Source organism: Monomorium pharaonis, chromosome 10 (genome assembly GCF_013373865.1).
Source record: "Monomorium pharaonis isolate MP-MQ-018 chromosome 10, ASM1337386v2, whole genome shotgun sequence".
In the NCBI taxonomy this organism is placed as follows: Eukaryota; Metazoa; Arthropoda; class Insecta; order Hymenoptera; family Formicidae; genus Monomorium; species Monomorium pharaonis.
The window spans coordinates 2,954,372-2,981,642 of NC_050476.1; the positions used below are offsets into that span (position 1 = coordinate 2,954,372).

General features: G+C 42.7%; 1 protein-coding gene and 1 long non-coding RNA gene across 3 annotated transcripts in view; one reads left to right on the forward strand and one right to left on the reverse strand.

Moving 5' to 3' along the window:
* The window catches only part of LOC105838959 (neural cell adhesion molecule 2), a 232,877-nt gene that overhangs the window by 313 nt on the left and 205,293 nt on the right, over window positions 1-27,271 (forward strand). Inside the window, exon 1 of one of the 2 annotated variants that reach the window (XM_028193822.2) lies at window positions 11,728-12,965. The exons of the other annotated variant lie outside the window; for it this stretch is intronic. Within the exon in view, the coding sequence (XP_028049623.1) occupies window positions 12,842-12,965 (124 nt within the window). The 5' untranslated portion in view covers window positions 11,728-12,841. Of the gene's footprint in view, window positions 1-11,727; window positions 12,966-27,271 lie in introns of those variants that run through there. 2 annotated transcript variants of the gene reach the window in all.
* LOC118647573 lies at window positions 5-11,715 on the reverse strand. Its single transcript, XR_004964765.1, has 2 exons — window positions 3,658-11,715; window positions 5-1,561 (listed from the first exon to the last, which is right to left on the reverse strand). It is a non-coding gene; the product is annotated as an uncharacterized LOC118647573 (long non-coding RNA).

Sequence of the window (27,271 nt, forward strand, 5' to 3'; positions counted from 1 at the left end):
TTAAGGCTAGATCGATTAACAGATTATTCATACACGTACATTTCCTTGCGACTCGCGAGTTTTATTTTTTAAATATTAGTGGCAATAGAAGACAATATGTCGTTTTAAACGGCATTGTGGAAAAATTGTAAGAATTTCGTAATGCACAGACAGTCACAAACTAATTTGGGAGAAAGTTCTAAAATTTTTAGGTTCATCTTTTATGTTCTCTAAGAAAATATGGTCACCGTAGTTATGAGTGGTATTAAATTTATAGTACATGTTATCGTCAATCCGGTAAAGGAGCTTTGAAACAAGCGTAGACTTGGGCTACGTTAACAGACGGTGCTTTTCAAATAATTTATCTAAGGAATTTTTGAAGAATATTTTCGGAATGAAACACTGAAATGTAATATTTTATTAAGGAAAAAGTAGGACGTTTTTAAGAGAAGCAATACACTTGGAAAAATACTTAATATACATTTTTTTATTTTTATAAATAATCAATAATATTAAATGCATTAGTTTTTATCTTATGCCATTAAGAAACGTATGGTATCGACACTTTTGAATTTTGTAGTCATATCACACTCGTAAATCTTGTGATAGTAAAAAGACCTGCTCCTTATAGCTACAAGAGACTCTTCTTTTTTACGAGGCTTGTAGTTGTATAACATCACAGCATCCAACATAGTGAATATATATAGCACGAGGAAATCAAGCTGAGCTGCAACGGAGGAGAAACTTAATCGTTAGAATCTGAAATTTGCGATAGAAATTATTAACCTTTAATTATGCTTGATTGTTTCATAATTTGCATCAAATTTCATCTCTATTTCAAGTAATATTTCTGCTAAATATAGATATAATCTAATATATATTCAATAATACTCAATAATGTACGGCGTTGCGTATCTGGTTGGATTTTCTAAATTTTTAATTTTTTAATGAAGACCATTTCGAAAATTGAACTGATATCTCTTTCGGAACATGAAATTTACATTATGTAACGAGTGTACAGACTTAAATCACTGTACTAGTCTCACGATAGAGCGTTCTTCTTTTATTTTTATCTCCGTTACAGCACGAAATGACGCTTTACGCTCGATCCGCTATAATCCGAAAGGATATAGGTAAGCCTGTAGTCAGACATCCTCGCCCACGAACATCGAGCTTGGCATGTCAACGACGTAAAAATGTAATTACTGGGGCAAAATCGCGCGAATTTTTCTTTTTCTTCCCTCGGCGAGCGACAATCCTCTCGATGGCACAAATCCTTGGCCGTATCTTACATAACGTTCACGTCTCGCAGAAAATTGTTCAGAAGTCGCTCGAAAGCGATCTCGCACCGAGCCAGTGTACGGTCCGTTAATTGCCGGGAAGAAGCAAACAATTCACGCTAATTATTGCGACGACGATGCTACGTAACATCCAATTACCAACTACGGTGACGGCCCTCTTTCTCTCCTTCTCGTCAGCCAGGTTGCTCGATCCTTTTTTTTTTTTCCTCTTGCTGCGAAGATGATTTATTGGATGCTCATGGCGCGTGGAAACCTCGTCGTTGTTTCGACCCGTTTTCGAGCTGATAAAAGAGAGAGAAAGATAGAGAGAAGGGCCTGACCGAATGAAGGAGATAGATAGGCAGTTAGATAGATAGATAGACGCATTAAATCTTAAAGGCTGGTCTCTCCAAAGACCAAGGGAAATGCAAACATGAAACAGCCGTGCGGAAGAGCAAAGAGTCGGACGAGCGTACGTGGGAATCGAGAAGATATGGTAGATATTTGCATATACCGTATACTTATGTTTTATACGCAGACATTCTCTCGTCGGTGTACGAATGCACGGATATGCAAATATGCATAGACATCTTGGTCTACAACGTCGACTGGATGTCAATAAACTTGAGAACTTGGAGAAGAGATTATTCCAACAACAACATTCCGCGTGTTTGCGAACGTAAGTTATTGCCGAGAATATTTCGCTATATATATTTATCATACATTTTACCAATCTCTCACGTATGCTCTTTCGATAGACTCGTGCGCACAGGCGACCCTGAGTTAATTGAACCGTGCTAATTTAATCAGAGGTCATGTCGAATTTTTTATTTACCTTTTTCCCCTTCACATCGAACCTAGCTCGCAAATACATTACGCATTTTGTTTTACTTGTTTCTACATAAAAACTATATATGATTAATGAATGTGGTTGCCAATTTATTTTTATCTTTACGTATCCTTGATTCTTAATTATTATCAATGGGAAATTATTGAAATGAGACAAATGGACGACGGAATGATAAGCATATGTCGGTGTTGCTTATGTCAACGTGACGCGCGGGAACCGATAATGAAAAGAACTTTACAGACAGAGAGAAAGAGAGAGAGAGAGTAAGAGAGAATGTGTTCATACACGTAAGACAGTATGCGTGGTAAATCGAAGAGAGAAAAACGGGAACAAAAAACGATAAATGGCAGGCGGGAAAATGAGAGGGGACGTGTCCACGGCCGTCGTCGCTATCGCCCTGCATTTACCTCCATCGACAATCCAACGTTCTCGCGATCCTGCACACCTCGCCATCCCTCAATTTTCTCTTCTCTCTCTCTCTCTCTCTCTCTCTTTCTCTATCCCGCTTTTCGTTCGTTCTCTCTGTTATCTCTTCTCCGTGCTCCACGCGTCATCTCGCAGCCTCCTCATCGTTGTCTAACCACTCGTCGCGAAAAACTCATTCGAGGCGAACGATGGCGCGTTGAGCCTTTCGCAGCCGAGCGGGGTTAAACGTAATTTCCCCCGCTCCGTTTCTTTCCCTGTGTGGTGCGTGGTCTACCGAACGGCTTCCCTTTACACAGGAAGCCGTCGTTTGGTCAAGGAGAGGCCGAGTAAAGACGAAAGACACAAGTGCCTCTTCGCTCGTTAATGAAATTGGGAGAGATGCGATAGACGCGATTCGATTAGAAATCGGATGTACGAAAAAATAAATTCGCCTTTGCCGTGGTGTATCTCGTCATCTCGTGCGACCTACTTGAGCGAAACTGACGACTTTTAAATCGTACCGACACTTAAAATTTAAACTAGTCGAGTTGAATTTGTAATTAACGTCATGGACGTTTCTGTTCCTCTCATCAGTTGAACCGCACATATTGACTTTTATGCGGAAGGCTCTCTCTTCCACCCCCTCCCTTCTCTCTCTCTCTCTCTGTAAAACGCCTCCAATGCACTCAACACTCCGATGCATTCGTTCCATATTCCGGTGTCTCGCCTCGTGGTGATCACCTCTATTGGGGACCGCGAAGTAATACCGCGGTCGCTCTCTCGCCTAGTTACACTCGAGTCGAGGGAAATGGAACTTTTACAAAGGGGTGACAGAAGGAAACGGCGTAATCCCGCGACAGCGAGGGTGCGACGAGCGTGTATACTGTCTGTCTAACGCTCGCACAGTATTCTCTCTTACTTTCTCTCTTTTCTCTCTCCCCCTACGTTTTTCCTTGTTGCATCTCGCGTGCCAATCAATTAATTTTTCTCGAGTGCAATCGACGCGGTCGTCCTATCTACCGCAGAGTTATACATAAATGCATGAGGGGTCGTGTGCCGATTTTAAAGACTGATATTTCCCTGGTATAAGAGAAAGAGAGAGAATGAGACACACACACATACACACACAAAAGCCTTGGTTACCGGAGGGTGCGGCTGTCTGGTATTTCCGGTGCGGTGAAAATTTCAGAAGGGTTCTCGAGAACGCTCGCATACTGACGACGAGAGGGACGGCGCGCGGCGCCGGGCGCAATCGTACAAGCGTATTCCGCGTATTTCCCCTTCCGGACACGTAACGCGAGCCCGTGGCCGCGCTTTATAACGAGGTTTGCCGACGTTGTTAGTCCGACGCGTACCATCACCAGAGACAAATGAAAACGAAGAACAGTCATCTCTCCCCGGTGTCGTAGCGGCGACGACGTTACATGTAGGGAAGGCACTCGCCGCGGCGAAACGAGTGAACTAGCGTCACGGATGTTGATTACATTCAATTGGCGGTTAATGAAGTCATACAGTAGTCTATTAGCGGTATCCCGCTGGTTCGATTAGTTCGCGGCTTGCACTATCGAGTCTTACATCACGTTCGATGAGGTATTCGCATTTTCAATTACTCCGTATGGTAATTGCGAGAATTAAATGGAGAACTCGTAGGAAGGAATGTAGGGATCTCGCGAACTTTGTAATTTGAAACAAAGAATATTGACGACCATAATCCTCCGTGTACAACTACGGAACAATGTACTTTCAGTACCTGTCGTGCGGCATCTGTTAATGCAGATCTTATTAAATCTACATCCAATGTTGCCGTCTGAGATACTTTTACGAGATTTTCTACAAACCGCTCGTTACCGCATCTTATTCTCTTTTCTTCCTTGTTTGCCTACGCGGTGTCTCCTGAATACGGGCAGCTCTTTGTTGAAATGCGTTATACCTCTTAAAGAGGTGATGTTGGATGAGGCAGACAGTCGCTTTATTCCGGAATAAAAGGCACGGGACTTTATCTCTTTCACATTGGTGGGATCAACTATCCGCCAGACGTCATTACGCAAAGTTCTATTATTACCCATTTGCATTGTGTTTTTAGACACATCTATGTTTATCACACCGCTGGAATAAAAATATCTTTTTTTGTATTTTACTTTAAACTAATTTAAATATAGCTACAGATCGATAATTATATGTAGAAAAGTTTTAAATACTGTTCCATAATTGCAAAATGGGACAAATTTTAAAATATACTTATTTTTCTGTTTAAAATTAAGTTGTTATAATAAATTGGCGTTTTCAACGAATTTTCATAGTTACGTATTTGTCGTAAGCTATTCTCAAGTCAAGTATATTGATATCACTTTATTGCAATGCAGCGAAAAATCGCTCTTTTAAAAGGGGATGACGAAATTGTATTTTACCTCATAAAATAGAAGAGGTTTCTTCTAAGGATAGGGCAAAAAGGACAGGTCAATCCCTTCAGCACTAATGAGGAAAATCGCTCGACCGAGAGATATTAGCTTGACGTTATTAACGTTTTTGTCAAACGAAGTTGTTATTATTATAAGTATTAAATTGCTGCAATTACAATTAGGTGAAAAATTATATTATTGGAACAAATGGCTCGACGCGGCAATCGCAATAAAGAAAAATATAACGATGTTTTATCGTTAATCAATAAAACAAGTCGCGCGAAATCTCAAATCAATTGTCCTCGAAATAATGAACAGAAAGTTTAATATTTCTGTTATTTATTCGATACGTATGAATGAATATTATTTAACACATTAGCAAAATAAAATTACCGAAGTGCACGTAACAGTTGCACCTTTTTTTTTTTTGTTTTTCGAACCTTCACACGTGGGGTAGAACGAGTGAATTAAGATCGCACGTTCGCCAAAACTGAATTCCATTTCATTAACGGAATGTGATTGGCCTAGTGCCCAGTATCAGACAATTGTTACGTTGCGCTCGATAATGCTGACCGACTACATAGAAATTTCCACTCTTACAATTGCGCAAATTTGATTGACCTTCTCGATCGCGGTGTAACAAAATTCTAAAAGTGCTATCAGCTTTATCGCCCATATCTGCGAGCGCGAGCTTAATTTTAAATGAAGCTCGTATGTTTCTCAATTCAGAAAGCACCGACGTTGGTTTTTTTTTTTTGCTTGTTCTTACTACTCGTTTTCGCAATTCCGAATTAACGATTTTTCTCTGGAATCTCTGTGTGCATTTACCGTATTAAATTACATTGTATTTTATACGGATGATTTCGTACCATTCAATAATATTTAGCCGCTTCGTTCATTTTGTTAGAACCGTTTCAATGAAATTCAATTCAACGAGCTGTAGCACGTTTTATTACTTTTCTAGTATTTCAAAATATTCGGCAATTCAAACATTTGTATGTAGAATTTTCTCAATACTTTTTTCTCAATTATTGTATTATTATTGTCCGATATCGTGCACGAATTTCAATAGAACTTACACGCGAAGCGAAACAACTGCGGATGAATGCGTACTAGCACGGGCGAGTAGATTGTGTCTACCCTTGCTTGTTTCCGGGAAGAGTGAATACCGGCTAGTTACCGTTTCATTCCCTTGGCTCGGCAGTCCAGATTGACGTTGCCGTTCAAGCGCGATGCGAAATAGCGCGCGTCCGAACGCGAGAGCGAAGTGCACCCACGGGTGTATTCGTCCGTGAGAAATTGTGGTCTTCTAAACGAAGACACTCTCTACCGCGGAGAATTAAAAACTCAACCGACAAAAGGTAGAACAATCAACGGTCGCGATAGTTACTGGAAGTATTCGTCTTCGAAGAAAATGTACGAGAAATGTAAAAAGATAACAATTTTTCCGTATCAAAAATATACTGGCGAACGACGAGAAACAATTACGACCGTCTGGCTATCGCGTGATAAATAATGTTCGCAAGTGATAATTGATGACGAAGCCAATCGCGTTGCAGCTCGAACGGTTGATTAAATTTTTCCAACGTAGACAGAAAAGAGAGGGGAAAATTCTTCTCGCGCATGCACGAATAAAGCGCAATTCTCTTTGTGTGAGATCTGTTAGTTTCACTTAACATAATTTAATATCCGCGGGCCATGAAGCCGCTGAGGGGTAAGATAGACGCGCCTTCAAAATATGAAAGGAAACGACGCGCGCGACTGAAAGATGGAGGAGCAATATATAAATGCAACAACGCCGGCGGGTCGGATGATGTATGATGATTGCTGGATTAAATAAAGGAAATTTGGAATCGCGGAACAGCCGTGCTGAATTCACGGCTGGAAGGGAAATTTCCCGAAAAATTTCTCCCGCACTATTCCGACTTTATCGATGGTTGCCGCGGCCGCGCCATGGGACACGCTAATTTCTCGTGCACCGAAAGATTCCAGCTTGATGTTAAAGCGCCCAAGATCGATTATCCGATCGCTCATACCGGGGGATAGCCGTTGGTACAATATTTGCTGTAATTTTATTCGGGCCAGCTTCCATTACCTCTGCCTCACGCGCACGATCCATCTTCGATTCCCGGCTCGATCGTGCGTACCTACGTATCGGTTCATTCTTGAATTTCTAAGGAGTATTAGATCTCCCGTACCCTCTCCCGCCATGGGGACCGTCACGTTCTCCTCGCGCGCGCACTCGAATCCCGATCCGGTTTGCGAAATTGGTGCAACACGAATTGTCTACGTGAGCGTTATTATTAAATGAAGAATGCGCGACACGACGTAGACTCTTTTTCCCCGAATCGACGTAATACGAGATAGCGAAATACGTTATCATTTTCACGATGGAATGTAGGAAAGAATGGGATTTTCGATAATGGCCCTTACGGCGGTGAAGGAATTCTTTGCATATTAGGATGCGTTTTTTTTCTTTTTTCTTTTTTTTTTTTCGGCGCACTTTGTATTCGCGCGACATGGTTTATCTGAATAGTGAAGACATTACGAGCGACATTATGGCCGCCGGATGCAAACTCGGTACGCGAATATATCACGTGTGTCTTGAACCTAGAAATGCATCGTGGCCTTAAAAAAGGAGGATTTAGAGCGCTAACGAGATTCCGCAGGTCTCATTGACGTGCACAACGGGATGCATTGTTTCCTCCTGGGCATCTCGCCGATGTATGTATCTCGATCTCGTCTCTCCCTCTCTCTCATACACACATACACACATTCTCTTTCTCACATTTCTATCTCTATCTCTATCTCTTTGCGAGTACATGTGCAACGCCTATTATTATCGCTTAACGGCGGAGTGGAGAGCTCTCTCGTGCTGCGCTTTCTCTCGGTCTCGCAGGTAGCGTGGCTGCCACACGTAACATTTATCCGCGAAAAGCGAGCGAACGTGCTCTCCCGTGGTAAAACGCTTTTCGATAATAATGTCATCGGACGAGTGCGTCGGTGACATAAGTGTGCGTGGACGACACGTAGCGGCGGCGGCGGCGGCGGCAGCGGCGGCAGCGGCGATAATACGCGCGCGATGCAGTGCCGATATTAAATGCGCGAATAAAGTCCGGTTACTAATACCTGCGCTAATCCGCGCAGTAAACAAAATCTCCCTCTGTATATCGTTTTCGCGTACATGTGACGGAATTTAATAGCTCGCGCTATGGCGCGAGTCCATTAACTGCAGAGTTTCGCAAATTGAAGCGTACTTGGGTTCGCGCGCGCAAACCTTCACTAATCCATTAGCGACACATATCGAGAGTTATTGTTATTTCGAGGAAGGGGGGAGGGAAAAAATTGTTAAAAAAATTTCGTCCCGTGGTACTAATCGAAATTCCTCTCTCTCTCTCTCTCTCTCTTTCTCTCCTCCCCGCGCGCGGATTTTTTGATTCGCACGACTAGTAGTAATTCACAAATCATTGAGACTGTAAAAAAAGTGTTTTAGTGTTTTGTTAATATCGTTTATCGTCGGAGTAGCAAACACACATTGCGCTTTCCCTTGGGCAATATATCGTACACGCGAATGTGTGTTTGGCGTAGCGCACTACAGCTTAAATCCAATTTCTTTCGCATCAAATTTTCATACCATATTATATAGAAAGATTCTCTATATATTCCACCACGAAAAATCCATTTACGAAAAATTGAGTCTAAGACGTTTTGCCCGCATACCGAATATTCGTACCTATCTGTGGAATTCAAATAACTGTTGTAGTCTACGACTGTATTCGCAAACAGATAGGAAATACTTCGAAATTACTTGTTCCGTAATTGTATGCTTAAAAATCTTACTGTGTAATTTAACTTGCCAGTAGTCTACATATTCTTTGCTCCTATTAAACCGGCTATATTATTTTACGCAAGTCGCAAAGTCTGCAAAGTCGCACAAGATTTTCAAGTGCTATCTCAATGTCTTTGCACGTATAAGTGTATAATTATTGTTGTCTGTTCGACATATTATATTCGAAAGAAAGCCAATCAAGTCGCATCTAAATAGTAGAGAACAAAGGAACAAATTTAGGCAGACGAAATCTCACATTTGGAATGCGAAGCGGGCATATCTGTAAATGAATGTGAAACACATGCGTGACAAAGTGCCGTGCTCGTTCTGCGTACCGTCTCGCACGTAGAAAGTCCAATTTCGTTCTTCAACCTCGACGGTCCTCATCGCCCGCTTCGGGCAGATATAAGGCGCTGCCAAGAATTCGATGGGGCATCATTTCTTGGCGGAGCACTTTCAGCGATGTAGAGAAAGGCAAGTTACAACGACGCGGCAGCGAGTCTTCTTTTTCTATCCAATATTTTGTATTGAACTACATATGTTATACGTAATAATTATACCTTCGAAACGTAATCTACGTAATTTGCATTTTGTTATGTTTTCTCAATGTTTATGCGAAAATGTGATTGCCTAAATCAACGTATTGCGTTTTGCACACGATATCTTTCGTAATATAATGGTATTATATCAATTTTAATAATAGATAACTCATTTGTACCCTATTATTACGTTTGCGTATTTTATTTAACTAATTTATTTATGTAATAATTTATTGTTATTTGTTATTTAATATAATATCGAGTATTTTCCTACATATTTGATTTTACGTCTCGATTCGGTATTATGCGGAGACAAACCCAATGAAAATATGCACATTCCTGGGGCGGTAACAAATTCTAGTCCTCTTTGCATAGCCGTGGTATTTTTTTTTTTTTCACGAATTTCTTGCCGTACGCAGGAATTCCGGGCGGCGTTACAGAAGAATTATCTTAAAAGAGAGGAAGAGAAAGAGCAAGGATTAACGTATAAAGAGGAGAACGCATTAAGAGTGGAAAAAATTGTGTGCCGGGAGAAAGAGAAAAATAGTTATATCCGAGACTCCTCCTCAAATGCGACTTTTAACTATTTTTCTTTCCCCCTTTCTCTTTTTTTACTACATTTCTTACTAGCCGAAAGAAATTATTCTTTTCTCGCCGTATATACATCTTCTACATCTATATATCCATATTTAAAGTCAACATAAATCTCTAAAAACACACATACACACATTCTCTCTCTTCTTCGAATCCCTAAATACTTTATGAACTTGTACGAATACGTTTTTCGGAACACGTACATAGTATAGTAGATTGGAAAATGTTGCACGTACACGTGTAAAAATGTGTAAATTCATATTTTCAAAATATTTTCTTTTACAAGTATCTTAGACAATAGAAAACGCAATAGTATACTAAATTCATGTTTGAAAACGCGTACTGTATTTGCTCACGATTATAATAAAATCGCACGTTGAGGAAATTTAATGAAAAGGACAGTAATAAAGAGAATTAGCGTGCAGACCTGGTGAAGATCAGATAAACCGCAATTTCCGCGACGAGAAAGAGAAAGAAGGACAAAATTAACGAAGGTTCCACCGTCTTTTTCATCTCCATTCGAAGATCCTCCGACGCACGTTCTTTAGAAAACTATCTCTATTAGACGGACTTTCGGGCATGGCAGCAGGGCGAAACATAAAAGGACAAAAAGATAATTAAAAAAACGTAGGTAAAGATTGCTATGTAACGCGACGGAAAAAAAATGTATATAAAATAGAATGTTACGCCGGTATGGAAACTCGGTAAACTGCACGAAGCTGAACTCACTTGTTGCACTTTGCAAATGAAAGATTATCGTACGAACGGGGGGGATTACATGTGTCGCGTTTTCTAATTAAAAGCAACGTAGATTCGATCTGTCATCTCGTCTCGCCCCTGAGTGTCCAATGTTTTCTCTTCTGCGCGATTCTAATTTGGTAAAACCAGACAAACAAATAACTGGGTGCTCCGCGCAAGAGGCAGATGCACTGCATAAGGGGCAACAAGCGGATTACAAGGGCCGAATACGAAGAAAGGCTCTATTTGCCTTTAAAACAAATCACTCTTGGTTCCGAACGAACGTTCCAGCTTCCCGCACATTCAAAATCAATGTAACAATGAGCTTCACCCTTTTACCCGACTTCATCTACCCTAGCGTATTAATCGACTCTCCGATATAAACCTGTCCTTCAATTTAGATTTGCGAGAGCAGACGTGGCTCAAAAGATAAGGAGATTGTAAGAGGGGAAAAACCTATATATTCTATCATTTTAAAATTAACTTTGCCAAGTATATAATTTGCAAGGACAAAAGAAAGATAACAAGAATATTTCCAACGTGATACCGAAATATACGTGAATTAAATATTTTAACACAAAGTTATTTGAATGATACAGCAAACAAATGAGAGAAGTACTACAATAATCGATGCGTTGCGAGTATAATTTAAAATTGAGTAAAAAGAATAAACCATTAGAGCAAACTCGTGCGATCGTACGGGCGCAAGGAAAAAGAGTCGCGGGGGAAAAATTGACTGCATTAATCGCGTTAGAAGAAAGCGAGAGGAAGAAGTGGAGAGGAAGAGGAACGGTAACGAACTCCGCGGCCGACTCTCTCGCGACCGGCAGTAACGGCAACGACGACGACGACGACGACGACGACGACGACGACGAGGAGGAAGCGGCGCGTGCGGATACGCTGCGGTGCGGAGGCAGAAAGAGAGGACACCGGTTCTCTCGCGTTCAATACGCATGCGAAGTAAAGCGTGTGCGCGGGCGCGTACAACACGGGCCTCTTTTCGATCGACGGTGTCGGTGGCAGCAGCAACGGCGGCGGCGGCGCCGGCAACGGCGGCAACGGCGGTGGCGGTGGTGGTAGCGACGGCGGCGGCGGTGGCGGCGACGACGACGGTGGCGGCGACGACGACCCCGCGACGTCGACGTCGGCTGGCTGGCGGCGGCGGCGGCGGCAGCAGCGGCGGAAACGACGCGTCGGTGGCGACACCAGCGGTGGCCGCAGCAGATGAACGGCGGCGGTGTGCGGCGGCCGCACACGGTTCGGCCCGATACAGTCGTGGAGGGAGTGCGAAATCACGCTGACGCTGTGAGTGGCGCGCATCACGTCGTCGTGCTTGAAGCGCTTGAACGTGCCGATCGAACGTGTCATCGAGGACGCGAGTGAACGCGCGCCGGGTGAGGAAAAAGAAGAAAAGTTATCCTCCTGAGGGGAGGAGGTGTAAGAAAGTTGCCGAAGGTCCTCCGAAGGGGGTAGAAAAAGAACCGGCAGAGCGAGAGAAACTTGGTGGGTAAGCGCGAAAAAGGAAAACAAACGACGCGGGGGGGGAGGGAGGAGAAAAAAGTCGCGGATGCGGAGGAACGACGTGAGGAACAAAGTGTGGCTCGAGAGGGAAAGAAAAACGATGTGAGGAAGAAGTGCGAAGGGATATTTGAGTGATACCGCGGAAAGCGCGTGGGCAAAGGATACCGCCAAAGCGGATCGGCGATGTGATATTGCGACAAAGAATTGCCGCGCGGTGAAACCACGCGCGACCGCTTCGATTTCCGCGATCGCGATCCAGCACCACCATCATCGTTATCCGGTCTGAGGTCTCCGAGGAGATCTTTCGCGAGTCCAGCGGTCCAGTGCAGTCTTGTTTAATCCCGTGTGTCGCTTGCGCGTTGTACGTGACGCGTCGCGGAACCCGTTGATCTCGGCGATCGGAAATCGCTCGCCCGCGACTCGTTCCGACCACGACCGAGATCTCTTTCTCGTTTCCCGTCTTGAGAAAAAGGTGAAAATGCGCGGTTATCGCGCACGCGATAGCCGGCAGACGTGCCGTCCGGGCTCCGGACTGGACTGAAGCTCTTCGAAGGGGTAAAAGGGGGCAATCCGCCGTCAGTTGGATCAGTGTGCGTTCAGACAGTGCGGGTGGATGTACGACGACGACGACGACAACAACGACGTTGTTCCCTGGTGATCGGTGTTGCTATGATCGTGCCGCGTTGGTCCCGTCACGTGGAACGATCATGATTTACTTTAGGCCACACGACGGTAGGAGTCTACGGTACAACGCGAACGCGAGACACTTGAACGTGCTCGTCGTGCCGCTCTTTCCGCTCTGGATTATCGGCGCGTTCTGCGTGAAGGACAGTAAGTGGCTGTTGAATTTCGTTGTTGTATTTTATCGTATTTACGCGAGCTTTCGAAGGTCGAGCAGCGGGCTGACCTGGTTCTCTCGCTTTTCGGAATTTCTACCATTTCCAGCTACCTGTTTATCAAACGTGAACGAGTTTGGCCGGAAGTTTTGAGTGGCGGAACTTAAATAAGTGGTTTTGAAGGCCTTATGAAATTGGTTTCACAAGATCGACTTACGACTCTATAGGCCTCGAAATTAAATCGAGGAATTATTCTTTAAACCTGTCTCACCTTTAAAGATAACTTTTGAGAGTGAGAGGTATCGTAAAATATTCTTTACATATGAGAAACGTGTCCACAAAAAACGTGACACTCTTTAGATACAATTTAAGTATAATAAGCTAAGAAAATCACATGTTATACTTCTATACTTAATTACAATGGACATTTAATTGAAAGTCGCGTTATAAATCTTCGACGGTGAAATATTTCATCGATTCGCAGTCAAGCGCGCCTTCGGAGCTCGCTTGATTCACACGTAGTAACCCTTTCGTCTATTATCGTGTAATTACGATGTGCGAATGACCGATTTTGCGGCGGATGGCACCGGCGACTTGTCCAAACCGGACATCGGCTCATAACGAATATTTTAACACTGATAGATCAAAGGCGGCTACTCTCTTTGACGGTAGTTTCGGAGCTTGACTGCCTTTGGAGGCGAAGCGGCCCGTCAATGGTCCAGTGTTTGCATATTGGTGACACTGCGGCTCGTTTACCGCCACTTACTTCGCCGCCCCCGTCGGTCATCCGCAAATATGGTTGCGCGACGACATACGTTAACCGAGCGTCGCCCTCGTTTGCGCTGTCGAAAGCCTCTGGGCAACGATACGTGTCGGCTCATTATTACGCAAGATGAATCGGTCCCCGGGTGACAGATGAAAAAAAAAGAGAGAAATCTGTCAAAAAGCGACAAGCGAGAGCACTGCGTAACGAGTTGCGCCGACCGGAGCGAAACAATTCCGGAATGCGACAAGTTTCATGAACGTACGGATTTGTATCGGATCAAACTTCGCTCTTTGACGCGCGATCCTATTGTCCTGCGAACTAGAAGGTCTCGAGGGAGCGAATTTTCATCTTAATCCCGACGCGACGAAGAATAGGCCTCGCGATTCTATTCGACTGCGCCGCTGCGTCATTCGTCGAAATAAGTGCAACGCTTGTTGCACATGACGGGAGATCGATCGGATAATTATCGTAGCAGACCGGAAAGTTTTTCGCCGCGTTAACGCGGTAACAATGCGAGAGGAACTTAACTTCCGCTGGTGGAATTTTTCATTGGAATGAAAGATATTAGCGCGCGCCCCACGGCAAGCGGAAGTGTTAATAATGTCAAAGTGTGGTCGAGGGAGTTGCTTGAAAGACTCACTAGATCGTCGTGATAATCTTAACGGTTCCGCCATTCAGATTTCCTCTGCTATATAATTTCAACTAGTAACTTGAAGAAAGTTAATCAAGATTCACTTAATATGAAATTTTATTAAAATATTTACTTCTGAATTAGAATTTGTTTGAATTAAACGGATACACATAAAATTGTAACGAATGAATTTTATTTATACCGATTGAACTGATTGATTAAATAAATAACCAAATAATTAACTAAATCTTAAGAAAATCATAATAAATAATAAAATATTTTATCAAATAATAATATACAGTTCCCGTTAAAAAGATATTTTAAAACGAACGCGGTGTAAATAAAAGTGCTATTTGGCAAACGCTTATTAAATTGCAATTAATTACTGAATACTGGAATCATTACGCTAAAGTCATTACACTAAATTCGTTTTATTTGCATACATATACATATTTAGATACATACGAGATCATGTCAAAGACAAGCATTTTACTCTGTCATAGACCTCTGGTTACTTGAGATGAAACGTGGTTAGAGGAGTTCGTGGTCGGCTTTTGGTGAAACGTTAGAATCTCGCATGCGAGGATGACCGGGCGATTGGCTTGCCTTAGTTGGTATTCAGTTGATTCCTCTACTCGAATATATATAAGCGAGCATCGTTGTTGCTTACAAAGGAACGCGACTGCTATTCGCACGAGATGTTCCGTTTTAGGTGGCGATGTCGCACGGGCCAAAGATAAACGGCTGCGACGGAGCGCGGAACCTCAAAGAGTCGAGGAAATCTCGTTTCGGCACTTGTGAGCTGGTTGTAATTTAATGTCGTGATACGATTCCCTCTATTGGGGCGAAAAATATATTGGGATTTAATTCGAATCGCGCGTCAAGGGTGACATTACAATATCGCAAAATGTTAAATGTACCACAGGTCATTTAATAACGATGCATATTCTAATTATACAATTAACAAAATTGTTGAAAAGACACGTTTTTCTATTTTAAGCGTTTTACGGTCTGCGGCGAAAATTTCTCATATATATTCTAAATCTCGATTGTATTTCCGCGCGGAGATATTTCATAATCGAATTTTGTCCGATTAAAGCTCATTTATCTGACTGAGTTATCTTATTACTTTTCACGATAAGAACTTAGTTTATCAATTAGATCGATTCTTCCATTATATACTTATTACTTTACCAGAGTATAACTTTAATACTATCTGTCGACGTCATTTTACTATCCATCAGTTAAATGATTTTATTTAGGATTATATGTTACTATCAATCAACCCCAACAAAACAACAAATTATTTCTATTCGATAATAGTCAGTGTATATACGTTAATTAGTTCTGTCATGCTTAATGATTGGCCTCGTTGATTCGCAATACCTATAATGCACGTTTACACGTGCATCAAAGCGTGTTCCGCACGCGTTAATATTCCCCGCGTCGCGAACGATAAATTCGGTCGGGGGCTTATTTACCGCCAGTGGGGTGATTAATTCCAGGGCAGATCGAAATTTGCTGAAATGGCAACAGGAGGGCCCGGTCTCTCCCCCTCCCCTCTTCCTCTATTCGTCCCGTTTTGTCATAAGTCAAAAAGTTACGACAAGCCGCGCTACACGTTTATCATTGCTAACGGTTCTCGCAACTCATCATACAGACGGATCACGTCACGGCGTCATGCCGGGAGTTATAGTGTTTCCAACAGCGGAGCAGTAGCAGAAGCGGCAGTTCATCCTCTCGACAAACAGATTCTCATCCGGCGACTGCAGCCATGCGCCCGGCCGAATTTTAAAGGGAGCTTACTCGCCGCCCAGGTCAAATACGACATAAGGTCGATCCCTCCGTTTAACGTCGCGCTGAAAGAACGCTTTCTAAAACACTTTCGGTGAATCTCGTACGTGCTCGAGAGCGCAGCTAGCCCGATGATCGATAGTGCTCGCGCGTGCAGCGGCGTTTCCGCTCTTACGCTCTAATTCTACGCCAAAATGCTTCCGCTCCACGCAGTAGATTTTCGTTTCCACGCTCTTCGTAATCTCTTAAGTTAAAGCCACACACTATATTATGTGGTGTGTACATTCTTTGCACTGTATTTTTTGCACGATCGAGTATTCTAACAGAACAATAAAGGTACAATAAAGGATTACGTGAGCGCGGAAGTAATTTAATTTAAACATATTTAATGAATAATATTCGAACAATTTATTTTATTATTCTAATTCATGTCCAAGATACATTTGACGTATCGATCCTTGGAAGAATAAAAGTATAATATACGTAGATTGACGTAGCTTTGGGCAGAACTGATATTAAAGCTGAAATGTCGTTTTTATCATGTATACTAAATTACTCTCCGAACAGCATTTATATGAAATTTTTGATTCCGCTTTTAAAGAGCTATACTGTTTTATATAGCTTTTTTTGCGCGACGCAAAGCGAGATGAATTTTATGCTTTTTTGTAATCGCTCAATACGATTATCAATGTAGGCTCTTTACGCGATGCGTGTTTTTTTTTATTATAAACGATGACAAAATAAATGTATAATTTGTTTAAATTGCACCTGAGTGCGCACCTGGTTTATCTGTCAATCGCATTTATGTCTAAAAAAGATATATATGCTTTATTCGACATGTACGCATAGCTATACAAGCCTGTGGCATTTCGTGGTGTAAAAGCAATCGCACAAATAAATTGTTTATAAAGGTAAAATTTTGACGTAGGCATTTTAATAAAATTCTTTTTGAGTGTCATCACTTTTCTATGAATACAGATAAGTCTTTTTAAAGAAATAATTGGTTTCTGTATCATTTTTATTCTTATATATATATTTTTTTTACAACTTTTTTGGAAAAAATATAGAACTTTAAACCTGGTGCGTCTTTGATACTTAAATGTTTATTTTCAAAATTTTAAAACATGATACAAAAGATTTTCCGCAATTATTTATTGTAAGAACATGTCAAAAAAATATCGGCTCACTGTTGTCATGATTTATGATACATAAATTGCCTTAAAGTTAAAATTTTGATTTATGCGTGTGAAAATGGTTAAGTTTGAAGAAAATCGATTTTTCACTTTTTTAAAAAGTTATTACTGGAAAAATCGAAAAATTGAAATTTTTATTTGATTGTGGGTCAGGCGAGAGAGAAACATGTTACGAGTATCTCCTAAAAATTTTGAATCAATCAAATCGGATGAGGTGTTGGGGAAACAGTTTTGAAACATGTTATTTCGAAAAAAAAAAACGTCTCTAAAATTTTATCAACAATTTACACGTTAATAAAAATTTTTGCAAATCTCTTACTTTTAATCAACCCTCTCTCACACTATTAGGAAACATAAAAAAGAAAATCGGTTCTTTGAAGCTCAAAAGCGATGATATCTCCTTAATAGAGTGTGAGATTAAGAGATCGTATCGAAAACATCGGGAAATATCGTCGACGGGCGATTGCATTATCGACAACGCGGTCAGCTGTTAATCGAGCACCCGTCGCTCGCCGTTCCTTCGGATGAAGTATGGGACGTTCCTTTCCGTGTCTGCTGGCTGACGATAAGTTCCGCGGGCAGCAGGAATTTCTAACACTTCACTCGGCTCGGAGGGACTTTTGTCTGTTGGAACAGTTTCGCTGGCTTCTCTGCGGGATTTGCCGGATCAAGCCCAATCTCCCTTGAATTTTAATGACGGTAGCCGGGATAGCGAGAGCGCCCCGTTACACGAGCTCGCCGCCGCCGCCGTATACATGCCCCATACGTGCGATCTTAAGCGTGTGCGGCTTGACTCTTACATGTCAGTCATATATACTTCACTTCGTTTCCTTTACGGGCGCGAGATACTTCGGGGAGCGTAGATGCTATTGTGGATCGCTGTCATTTATACTGACGTAAAATGCTACGTAGACGCTCGAGGCGGAACACTTTATCTCTTGTGCGCGCGCTGAGGCTCGACTTTTACGTTTTTCCCCGGGATTATTAGCGCACTGCGTCAGTGCTTTTAATTCTCACGCCTGAATCAAAGCGGACCCGTGTCCTCTGAAATTAAACTCGCGAGCTGCTGCGTTGTCGCGGGATACATTAAAAATGAGAGCCGTATAATGTAATGAAGAGAACGTAAAGCATTAACTTATGAGATAAAATGTTAACGTTTTTTTTTTCCATACCTAGGTATCGCGTAGTGTACGCCTGAGGAATGTCAGCCGACTAATTGGCACGTATATTCGTAAATTCCTGTTCACGCGTGGATCATGAAAAATAGTTACGTTGGCATTAACATTGCATATCGAGTTCCACTCTCAATTAGTAGAGATATAGGTAGAGAAATTTTTTTGGTCTTGCACCCACATATACACACGTATGCACACGCGCGCGCGCGCGCGCATGTAATTCTCGAATTGATTTCCGTTGACGTTGACGAGCCAATTACCATTGTTGTCGATATTTGATCATACTGTCATTTTTCTAGTTGAAAATTGGATTGCGCGATACGTTACAGTGCAATTGAAATCAATAAAAAATATATTATTAGTCAGTGAAATGCCGGCCGTATTGAACCTATCGGCAAAAATAATCTCTGGCGATAGTTCTAGCATGAAATTTATTTTTCGTTTCCCGAAGGCGGTGACATAAGACGTCTGATTGTGTCACTGCGAATTGCGGACCGACCTCGGGTCGCGCATGCAAAATTTGAAAGTCGATTAATCGATCTCATGCATATCGGTGACGTCGGCGAGAAAACTGTCAAGTTGAAACGTTATCACTGTCAGCCGCAGTGGCTATAAAAATTAGTTTTATACGGAATTATCGATTTCCCATCGTGTGGCAGAGGCGACATCTTTATTACGGCAAGGACCTCGTTCGCTCGCACCGAGTTATGGTTGTAAAAAATTGTTTAAGGTCCTCGTGTGTCATGCAGAACAAAATTCACGCGGGGCGTTATTCTTATTATTGCCCGTCGGGTTCATTGAAATTCAATGCAAGTCTCCGAATTGCGCGACACGGCGAATAGCAAATACCGCCGTTCTCGCGCTCTCGCACGTTTACAATATAAAATATTAAAATTATCCTTATCGTACGAAAAGATAGACAAATTCGCCTCAGCTTGGTTTTTACGTCCGCGATAGGAGGATACGTATACTTCTCTGGCGTCCTCGAACAATAGATTAATTCGTACAGAGGCGCAAAGCGCGCATCGGCTGATCAAAGGGGTCAATTACGCGGTTGCTATTGAAATGTCTGTTATGTAACTGTGTGTGGATTTTGTGCTTCCTCTGGTTCAATACGCATTTAACTATGTGACACGCGGTATCCTTATAAATCGGAAAGGGCTCACCCCCCCCCCCCCTCCCCTCCTGTCTCTCGCGCGCGCTAAACGCGACTAATGGATTGAATCGAGGTGTGATATCGGACTGCACGTTCGAACGCTGATATCAAATCTGCATGCGTCCGTGTGACATTCAGGTCGATTAATCGACACCGTGTACGACACCACCGGCGACAACGTTGCCCGGTTTTACGATCAACACACAGCCGGAGGTGGGCCCGCCCCCTTCACACTGGCAAATATCTTAGGGTGCGTTTCGGGTGCACGTTCGCGTCATCGTTGTCGCAGCCACGTTAATCGCGAACGTGACAACGGCCGGATAATTTCTCGCCGTGTGAAATTGCGCACGTTAGCGTACGCCGGTAACGCTGTGCGAGAAACCGAGGCGAACATTCGCCCGCGGCGATACGATCGCTCGAGAATCGCTTCCCCCTATCCTTTACGAGGACCGCCCTCGCTATAACAGCGCGAATCGGTTTTGGAATCGGAGCACCTCGGTGCTCTATAGTTTTCAACGCGCAATATGCCGAGACGATCGTCTCGTGAGACGCGCTTTTGATGCGCTTCGCGCAATCGTAATTTCCGCGAGCGATATCTCCGGTGATTTTGCCGGGCGTTAATAAATTTCACGACTGCTTATATTACCTGACATTACTTTTACAGAGGCAACGGCGATAATGCAAATGGGCCTCGAACTGTGAATCGCCTGTCAGTATATCGCGAAACGTTATTAAATCTCCCCCCCTTCCTCCCCTTCCCGCCCGTCGAGAGCGCTCTGCGCGCCTAACTTTCGATAACTTCGTTTAAAACTCCGTAATCGTTTAATGCCTGTGTTATCTGCTGGTTATTGAGTTGAGATACTTTCTCGAACGGACCCTCGCTGGCTATCTATCGACAATTGTCGAAGTCGATCGAGCTTGGGGCAGCGCATGTCACGATGATGCAACGTGGGCGATTTTTTAAGAAGGAAATATTGTCAGACGTCATCAGTAAAAGTTATAAAATCTAAATTTAGACAATTATGAATATCAGAGATCGCTCCGAGTTTCAGCCTTTACGTTACGTCTAATATGGTGCAATAACCGTTACGGAACAACATATTCGTTCCGGTCGGAAACTAGCTCCGAGATGTTTTTCGCAGTTACAAGGCATTAAATTCAAGCTGATGGAATCGTCCGCCGTAACAAGAACTGCTGCCGGCTTTGCAATTAAGCGAATTAACCTGTAACATGTCGTGGGAAAACTAAGTTTCGCGTTCGCGCGCGCCGCATGTTACGCGCTCGATTGTTAGTATGTGATAATTTCGTTTTGGCAACCTCAATAATTGTAACAACCATTCTCCACGCATTAATGTCTTTTATAGTTGGGCAGAGTACTTGCTGTCATAGAGTAGAACGGTTTTGGAATTAACTCGTAATGCGACAAGAAATTCAATAAATTCTCATCGACGCGCGAAACTACTACTCTCATCAAGTTCTTCACTGCTTGGCAATTTCATTTAAACAATTGTAGCTTCATTTCTGCCGCGGATAATTTCCGGAAACGCGCCGGCGCGGCCGTCCTTCGTAACTTTATGAAATCTCTTCGATAGTTTTATTTTATTGATATTTTGACATTTTATTAATCTAATGATGCATAAGTCAATTTATTCCATAAGCCAAAATTGATAAAAATATTTATTTATAACATCGTGAAAATTTTAGAGTGAAAAGTCGTTATTGATGTGTTAAGTGATGATTAAATACCAATAATTTGTCGCGCACGATACCTATATTTACACATCTATTAATATATTGCACCAAAGTTATAAGAGACGGAGAGGGAGAGAAAGAGAGAGAGAGAGAGAGAGAGAGAGAGAGAGAGAGAGAGAGAGAGAGAGAGAGAGAGAGAAGGAGGGGAAGGTAACGAGGGTAGGTAACGACGACCTGGAGTGTCTCGTAATTGGAACATAATTGGTATCGAAACGTGCCGCGCAACATGGACTTCTATCGAACGTATAAAATCCTGCCAATGCACTTTATCGCTCGTTAATTATGACACGCAATTAATGAGCGTTTTGGGGCAAATGCTATATGAGCAGTTAGATTTCGCGACTTACACGCGATCTTTCCTGTATATACCGTGAGCATGTACATAATAATTATTACGTCTCGACATTGGCAAATCTAATTAAATCGCGCATAATCGCTCGACAAAAGCTGCATTATCTCGAGATTTGCCATTGGGTTGTTAATAATAAATTGAACGTGGAACAGTATGGTGCGAAGGAAAGATAAAAATGCACTTGTTCTAAAAGAATAAAAAATAAAAAGACGAACACTCCGTTTCTCTCAACGGGCCGGTAGGAACCTTATGAGCGCTATCCGACCCCTTGGTATCTTCATTCATCAGCAACTTTTCATAAAACAATACCCCTCTTCTGCTCGCACGTAAGAGCACTCTTAGGGCTGAAAGCCCCTCTTAATCGTCGGATATAAAAGCGGGCCTAAACAGTTTGCCCAGGCACGTTGTAACCGTTGCTAATTTAGCGACGTGGGCGCCGCTGAGCGATGAATATTACACTGGCCGTGATCCAAACCTGGCGACTGCGCACGCGATTATCCGCGACGACCACGATATTTGAACTACGTGAAATCCGTTTTCCGCAACAGTGCTCGTAAAAGACATAAAACATGAAGCACGTGAAATAAGAAATAACACGACACGAAGGAAATTATTCAAAATATTAATATAGTAGAACCGCTCTTCTGGGACCACTTATTTCTTTTATTTTTTAATTATCTGCCTTTCAGTTTATTTACCCGTACATTTATTATTAACAGAGTATGTCTTCATTTTGTATTGAACATTTTTTATCTCCTTTTTCTTATATCTTTTATGTCTCCTTGCGTCTCCCGTCGTGACAGCTACGCATCTGTCGTGTAGTCTGGGTCAGCAACTATACGTATTCTCCCAGGACACGAAAATATCCCTTCGAAATATATTTACCTTCTCTTATCCATTTATTCTGGTGCTTTAGTCACCCAATTGCTCCCGTGACACAAGAGAAGTGAGCGAGTTTGCCACTTAGGGGCAAACGACGACACGAGACGACCTAAGGCGGTATGTTATCGATACTCTCGCAATCTCTGGCGTATATTCGCCTATCCTGGAATCGGCGGAACTCGAGAATTAAAGGTAGCGAGAGCGAAAATTTACGGACGGTATAATCAATTACGTGTACTATTGCGCAACAATGTATTCACTATAAAATTACGCTACAATGTTTTATTACATGTCGTGCATTGTGCGAGTATTTTTGTACAAAAGATCTATAGTATCGTTTTATGTGCAAGAGGTAAAGGAATATATCCCTTTTATTTTAAATAAAAGACAAACATATATAAAGAAACTGTATAGGGTATTAATAAAATATTCCCACTTTTTATATTTCGGGAACAGTTTAAAATGAAAACTCGTGAAACATGTATTCGACCATTTCAAAAGGCTTGAGGAAATAGAATCTCTCAATATATGTATAAATAAATATATGTAATTGTACATGTTTGTGATAAAATTTTATACGTATTTGTTCGTGATTTTTTAAATGTTAATACAAATTTATATCGCTATATTAATGCGATTAGTACTTATTTCTTATACATAGATGATAATTCGTTTTTTCTGCTTTTTATAAATAATACTTTATAGTATTGTGAAGATGTATGAGATATATACAGCTCACATGTCTGGCTTTCTCTCTCTCTCTCTCTCTTTCTCTCTCTCTCTCTCTCTCTCTCTCTCTCTCTGTCTCATTCACTGACTTTTTATTATTCGCTAGTTCTCTCATGGTTTGCGGAAAGCGTATGGAATCGTCGTAACTCACCATCGAGATTCCATTTCGATATAGGATCTCGGAAGGCTTACAGCTCACACTCGACGTCAGTCGCATCTCCTTTATCTCTCGTCCGAGATCGGGGGTCTTTGGTGATCCGCATCGCCGATAAGCCGCCGATAATTCCAATCAGTCGCTTTCGAGAAAGACGGCGACCGACGATTTTCCACCGTCAACGGCGCACCCATGATCGTGTTCTACTACTCGACGCGACGGTATTATTCGGTTACGCGGGGAGAAAAGCGAGTGCCTCGCCATCAACCCTAATCTTGGCAATCTTCATATCCTGTAAGCACTCGAGAAGTCGGGACCGGAGCCTGTGAAAGGTGCTTAGTCGGCTGATGCCGCTATCGCGTTACAGGTTGCAGCGGTCGCGTTGTGTTAGTCTAGAACATCCTTAAGCCAGTCTTTACCTGCGCCCCCTAAAGGGCGTAAATTACAGGTAAGATAGATGCTAGCGCGTACGAGTTATCTTTGTGTAGTTCCTCTTTTATGAACGTAATGCGTTTCCCGACATGTCGCGTCGCGTCGCCTCGCATTGTTCTCGACGTTGTCTCGACGTCGACGAAACTTTTCGAAAATGCTTCCGCAACGCTCGATGAGAACCGCCTCTCGGATCGTAAAACGTTATTGAATCTTCGGGCCTCTCCGACGATCTTGAAAGGTTCAGATGAGACAACGAACTGAGAATGACGTCGTATACCCATGAAAAAGAATATAGTCGATTCGATTGAGATCTTATTAAGGCGATCGAAAATTTTTTGATTTTAGAGATTATGTGATTCTTGACGCGCGTTACTTCAACGTCGGAAAAGTCGCCCGAAATCGCGTTCTGCAACACTGAATGCGAGTCGTCTGTCTCTCTCCTCTCTCTCTCTCTCTCTCTCTCTCTCTCTCTCTCTCTCTCTCTCTCTCTCTCTCTCGGACTATAAAACCTTATTCAATCTCCGAAGCTTTTCCGTGCACGTTGGAGCTCAGCAAGTCGACTGTAAAATAGATACATTCAACGTAAACGCGTCCGGTTTAACAAAAGGATTTTGTTAACTCCAGAAATATCAAAACTTTGAACAATAACAGATTGATCTATAAATTTTTACACGTCGTATGAAAAGCACACAAATGTTTATGCAATACAGCCAGTTTTTGAAATAAAATACAGGCCATAAAGAATGCGCGTGGAAAAGTGAAAGTATCTCGCAATAGTAGCAAACGAATCAACGTATAATAAAACTACAATTTATCGTTTTTCGATAAATTCTGCCTCACTTGTGTGTGTGTGTGTGTCGTCCATATTTTAAAATCTCAAAACGACTTTTGCAGCTTATTGTTTCCCCCGCGTTCGTATTTACTCTCTCGTTAATCATCCGGATCCAACAATCCATCCGCGCGAAATCGGCTGTTGTTGGAAGTTTCTCTACGCAGTCTGCAATTACACGAAGGTATATACACGATGGATATACGGGGGATAGATTCGGATGTACCGGCATCAACGTCCTGTATAATTAATACAAGTACAGGAATTGCCAGTTAGCACGCGACCAATCTCCCTTAACAAGCACGCATTACGATAATAGCTCCGTCTGAAGTCTTAATGCGACCTAAGTATTCCAGTGGAGTTGGGGTGTAAAAGTTAGTGCCTAAGCAGAGGTACCGCTATTATTGCGGCGACGGTAGTCGCTCCTGCCATTCCTCCTGCCTTGCCTACCTAATGAGCCGAGCGCGCGCGTGTCTTCTACTTTCGATGGAAACCGAGTTAGTCCGGCTTCCGTCGCCATCGCCGTCTCTCCGAGCCCACGGCAAGTTCCCGCTACCGCGCTCATTCAGCGACGAACGACGAGTTCCGAAAGTGAATTTACGCAATCGCGAAGTTTGCGCGAGATTTCCGCGAGCGAAGGTCGCCGTAAGAAGTCGCCGAGGAGGAGGAACGGAGCACTTACCGAGCTCCGCTTCCACCTAGCCACTTAGCTCGGCGTCTCCCCCCCCCCCCCCTCCTCCTCTCTCCCTTGGGAAGACTTATTATAATAATTCATTTGTGTGTGCGTCGTGATAATTTTCACCGGTCGTTCGCGGGAGAGGAAGGAGGCTATTATGCACCGTTACGCGCGCGTATACGTGATGACACGCGTTTCCCTCGTTACACCAGTGAGAAATGATTTTAACCGTTGAATGCATTAAAAAAATACGAATAATTTCAATTCCCGTCGCGATAAAAATTAAACTCGCGCGCAATGTCATTTTTATTTTTTATGAGAAAGAGAGAGAGAAAGATGTATGCGTGTAGCCGTGCCGCTCGAGTTTATAAACAAAACGCAATTATGTCGGTTTATACTCGTTTACGAAGTAACTGGCCGCATCGGGACGGCGGAGTTTATTCGACGGCGAAATGTTGACGGATTTACGGAACTGCGTTACTGTTTTGATATGGAAATTATCCCGCCGTACATTTTCCCGGCTGACTACTAGACTGTTGCCTTGCTGATTCGGTCCGGGGGCATCCCGTACGAATTCCGTAAGCAGATTTATAGTAGTCGCAAAGTTAGCGACGCGACGTATCCACCGCGCCGGAAGTTGCCACAAAACATCATTAAGGACAATACTTACATTTTCAGCTGGAAATCCGCTGACTATAATTTTCGCCGCGAACGCGGGGATTCCCTCTTCCTCCTCTTCCCCCCCCCTCCCCGGTGTATCCCGCTGTTTGCCGACTGAAATGCAATTTGCGCTATATGAAAATGTAATTGTAGATCCAAGGATTATCTACGTGCACTCGCGGTGCCGAGTTCCCTCGGCGGCGCTGTTTTTCTGTTGTCGCTCTCCCCGGAGCTGGATTGTATTCCGCGTCTTGCAAGAGCCCGGGGTAAGAATATAATCCTTGATGAGGCCCGGTAATGAATTTATTCGCCGACGCGCGGAGCGGAGAGATTGTCGAAATGCACGTCTCTACTTTCGATGGAAATCGAATTAGTCCGCCGCGGCGCGCTCGCACGTCGGAGGAGAGATAGCTCCGTTCGGTCACGAGTCCGCCAGTTTCTGCAAGTGAATTTGCGCAATCGCGAAGTTAGCCGAGCGTTCCGCTCCCGGAGAGCGGAAGAAATCGTTAAGGACCATGCTTAGCCTTTCGACGAACTTTGGCGACTCCGTTTCGAAACTTTTTCGCAATCGAGTTAATTTCATACCCGAGGCGTGATCTCGGCCGCCTCTCGCGCGATACTGCCGTTTCCATTATTAGCTAAAAGCAGATATGTATCGTGTTCGCGTAACAATTAAAAAGGGTAATGTTGCGCGAAAATAAGAACTTCGTATACAATACTCTGTACGTAAATAGGAATATAATATAAATGTGCCAAACAAAATTTCGCGAAATTATTATTTTATCGCTCGTATTAAATTTCCGTAGCGGGGAATAAACACGAAGCCGTCAAATAAATTTATTTAAATAATTTGTTTTAAAATGATAATAAATGGAAAATGAGCTTCCTACATAATAATTTTATAAATTATTTGCGAAATAACAATTATTTAGAAAATCCCTTGTTATAAAAGGGTTGTATAGGCAATTGGAAACGCTCTGCACTAAGTACACTAAAGTGATTTATCTCTAAATAATATATATAAATTATATTGTTTCACATTTAACACAATCTCAAAAGCTGTATCCGCAGTATCTTATGTAACAATTGGCACGTATTAGCAGTGACATTATCGAGTCGC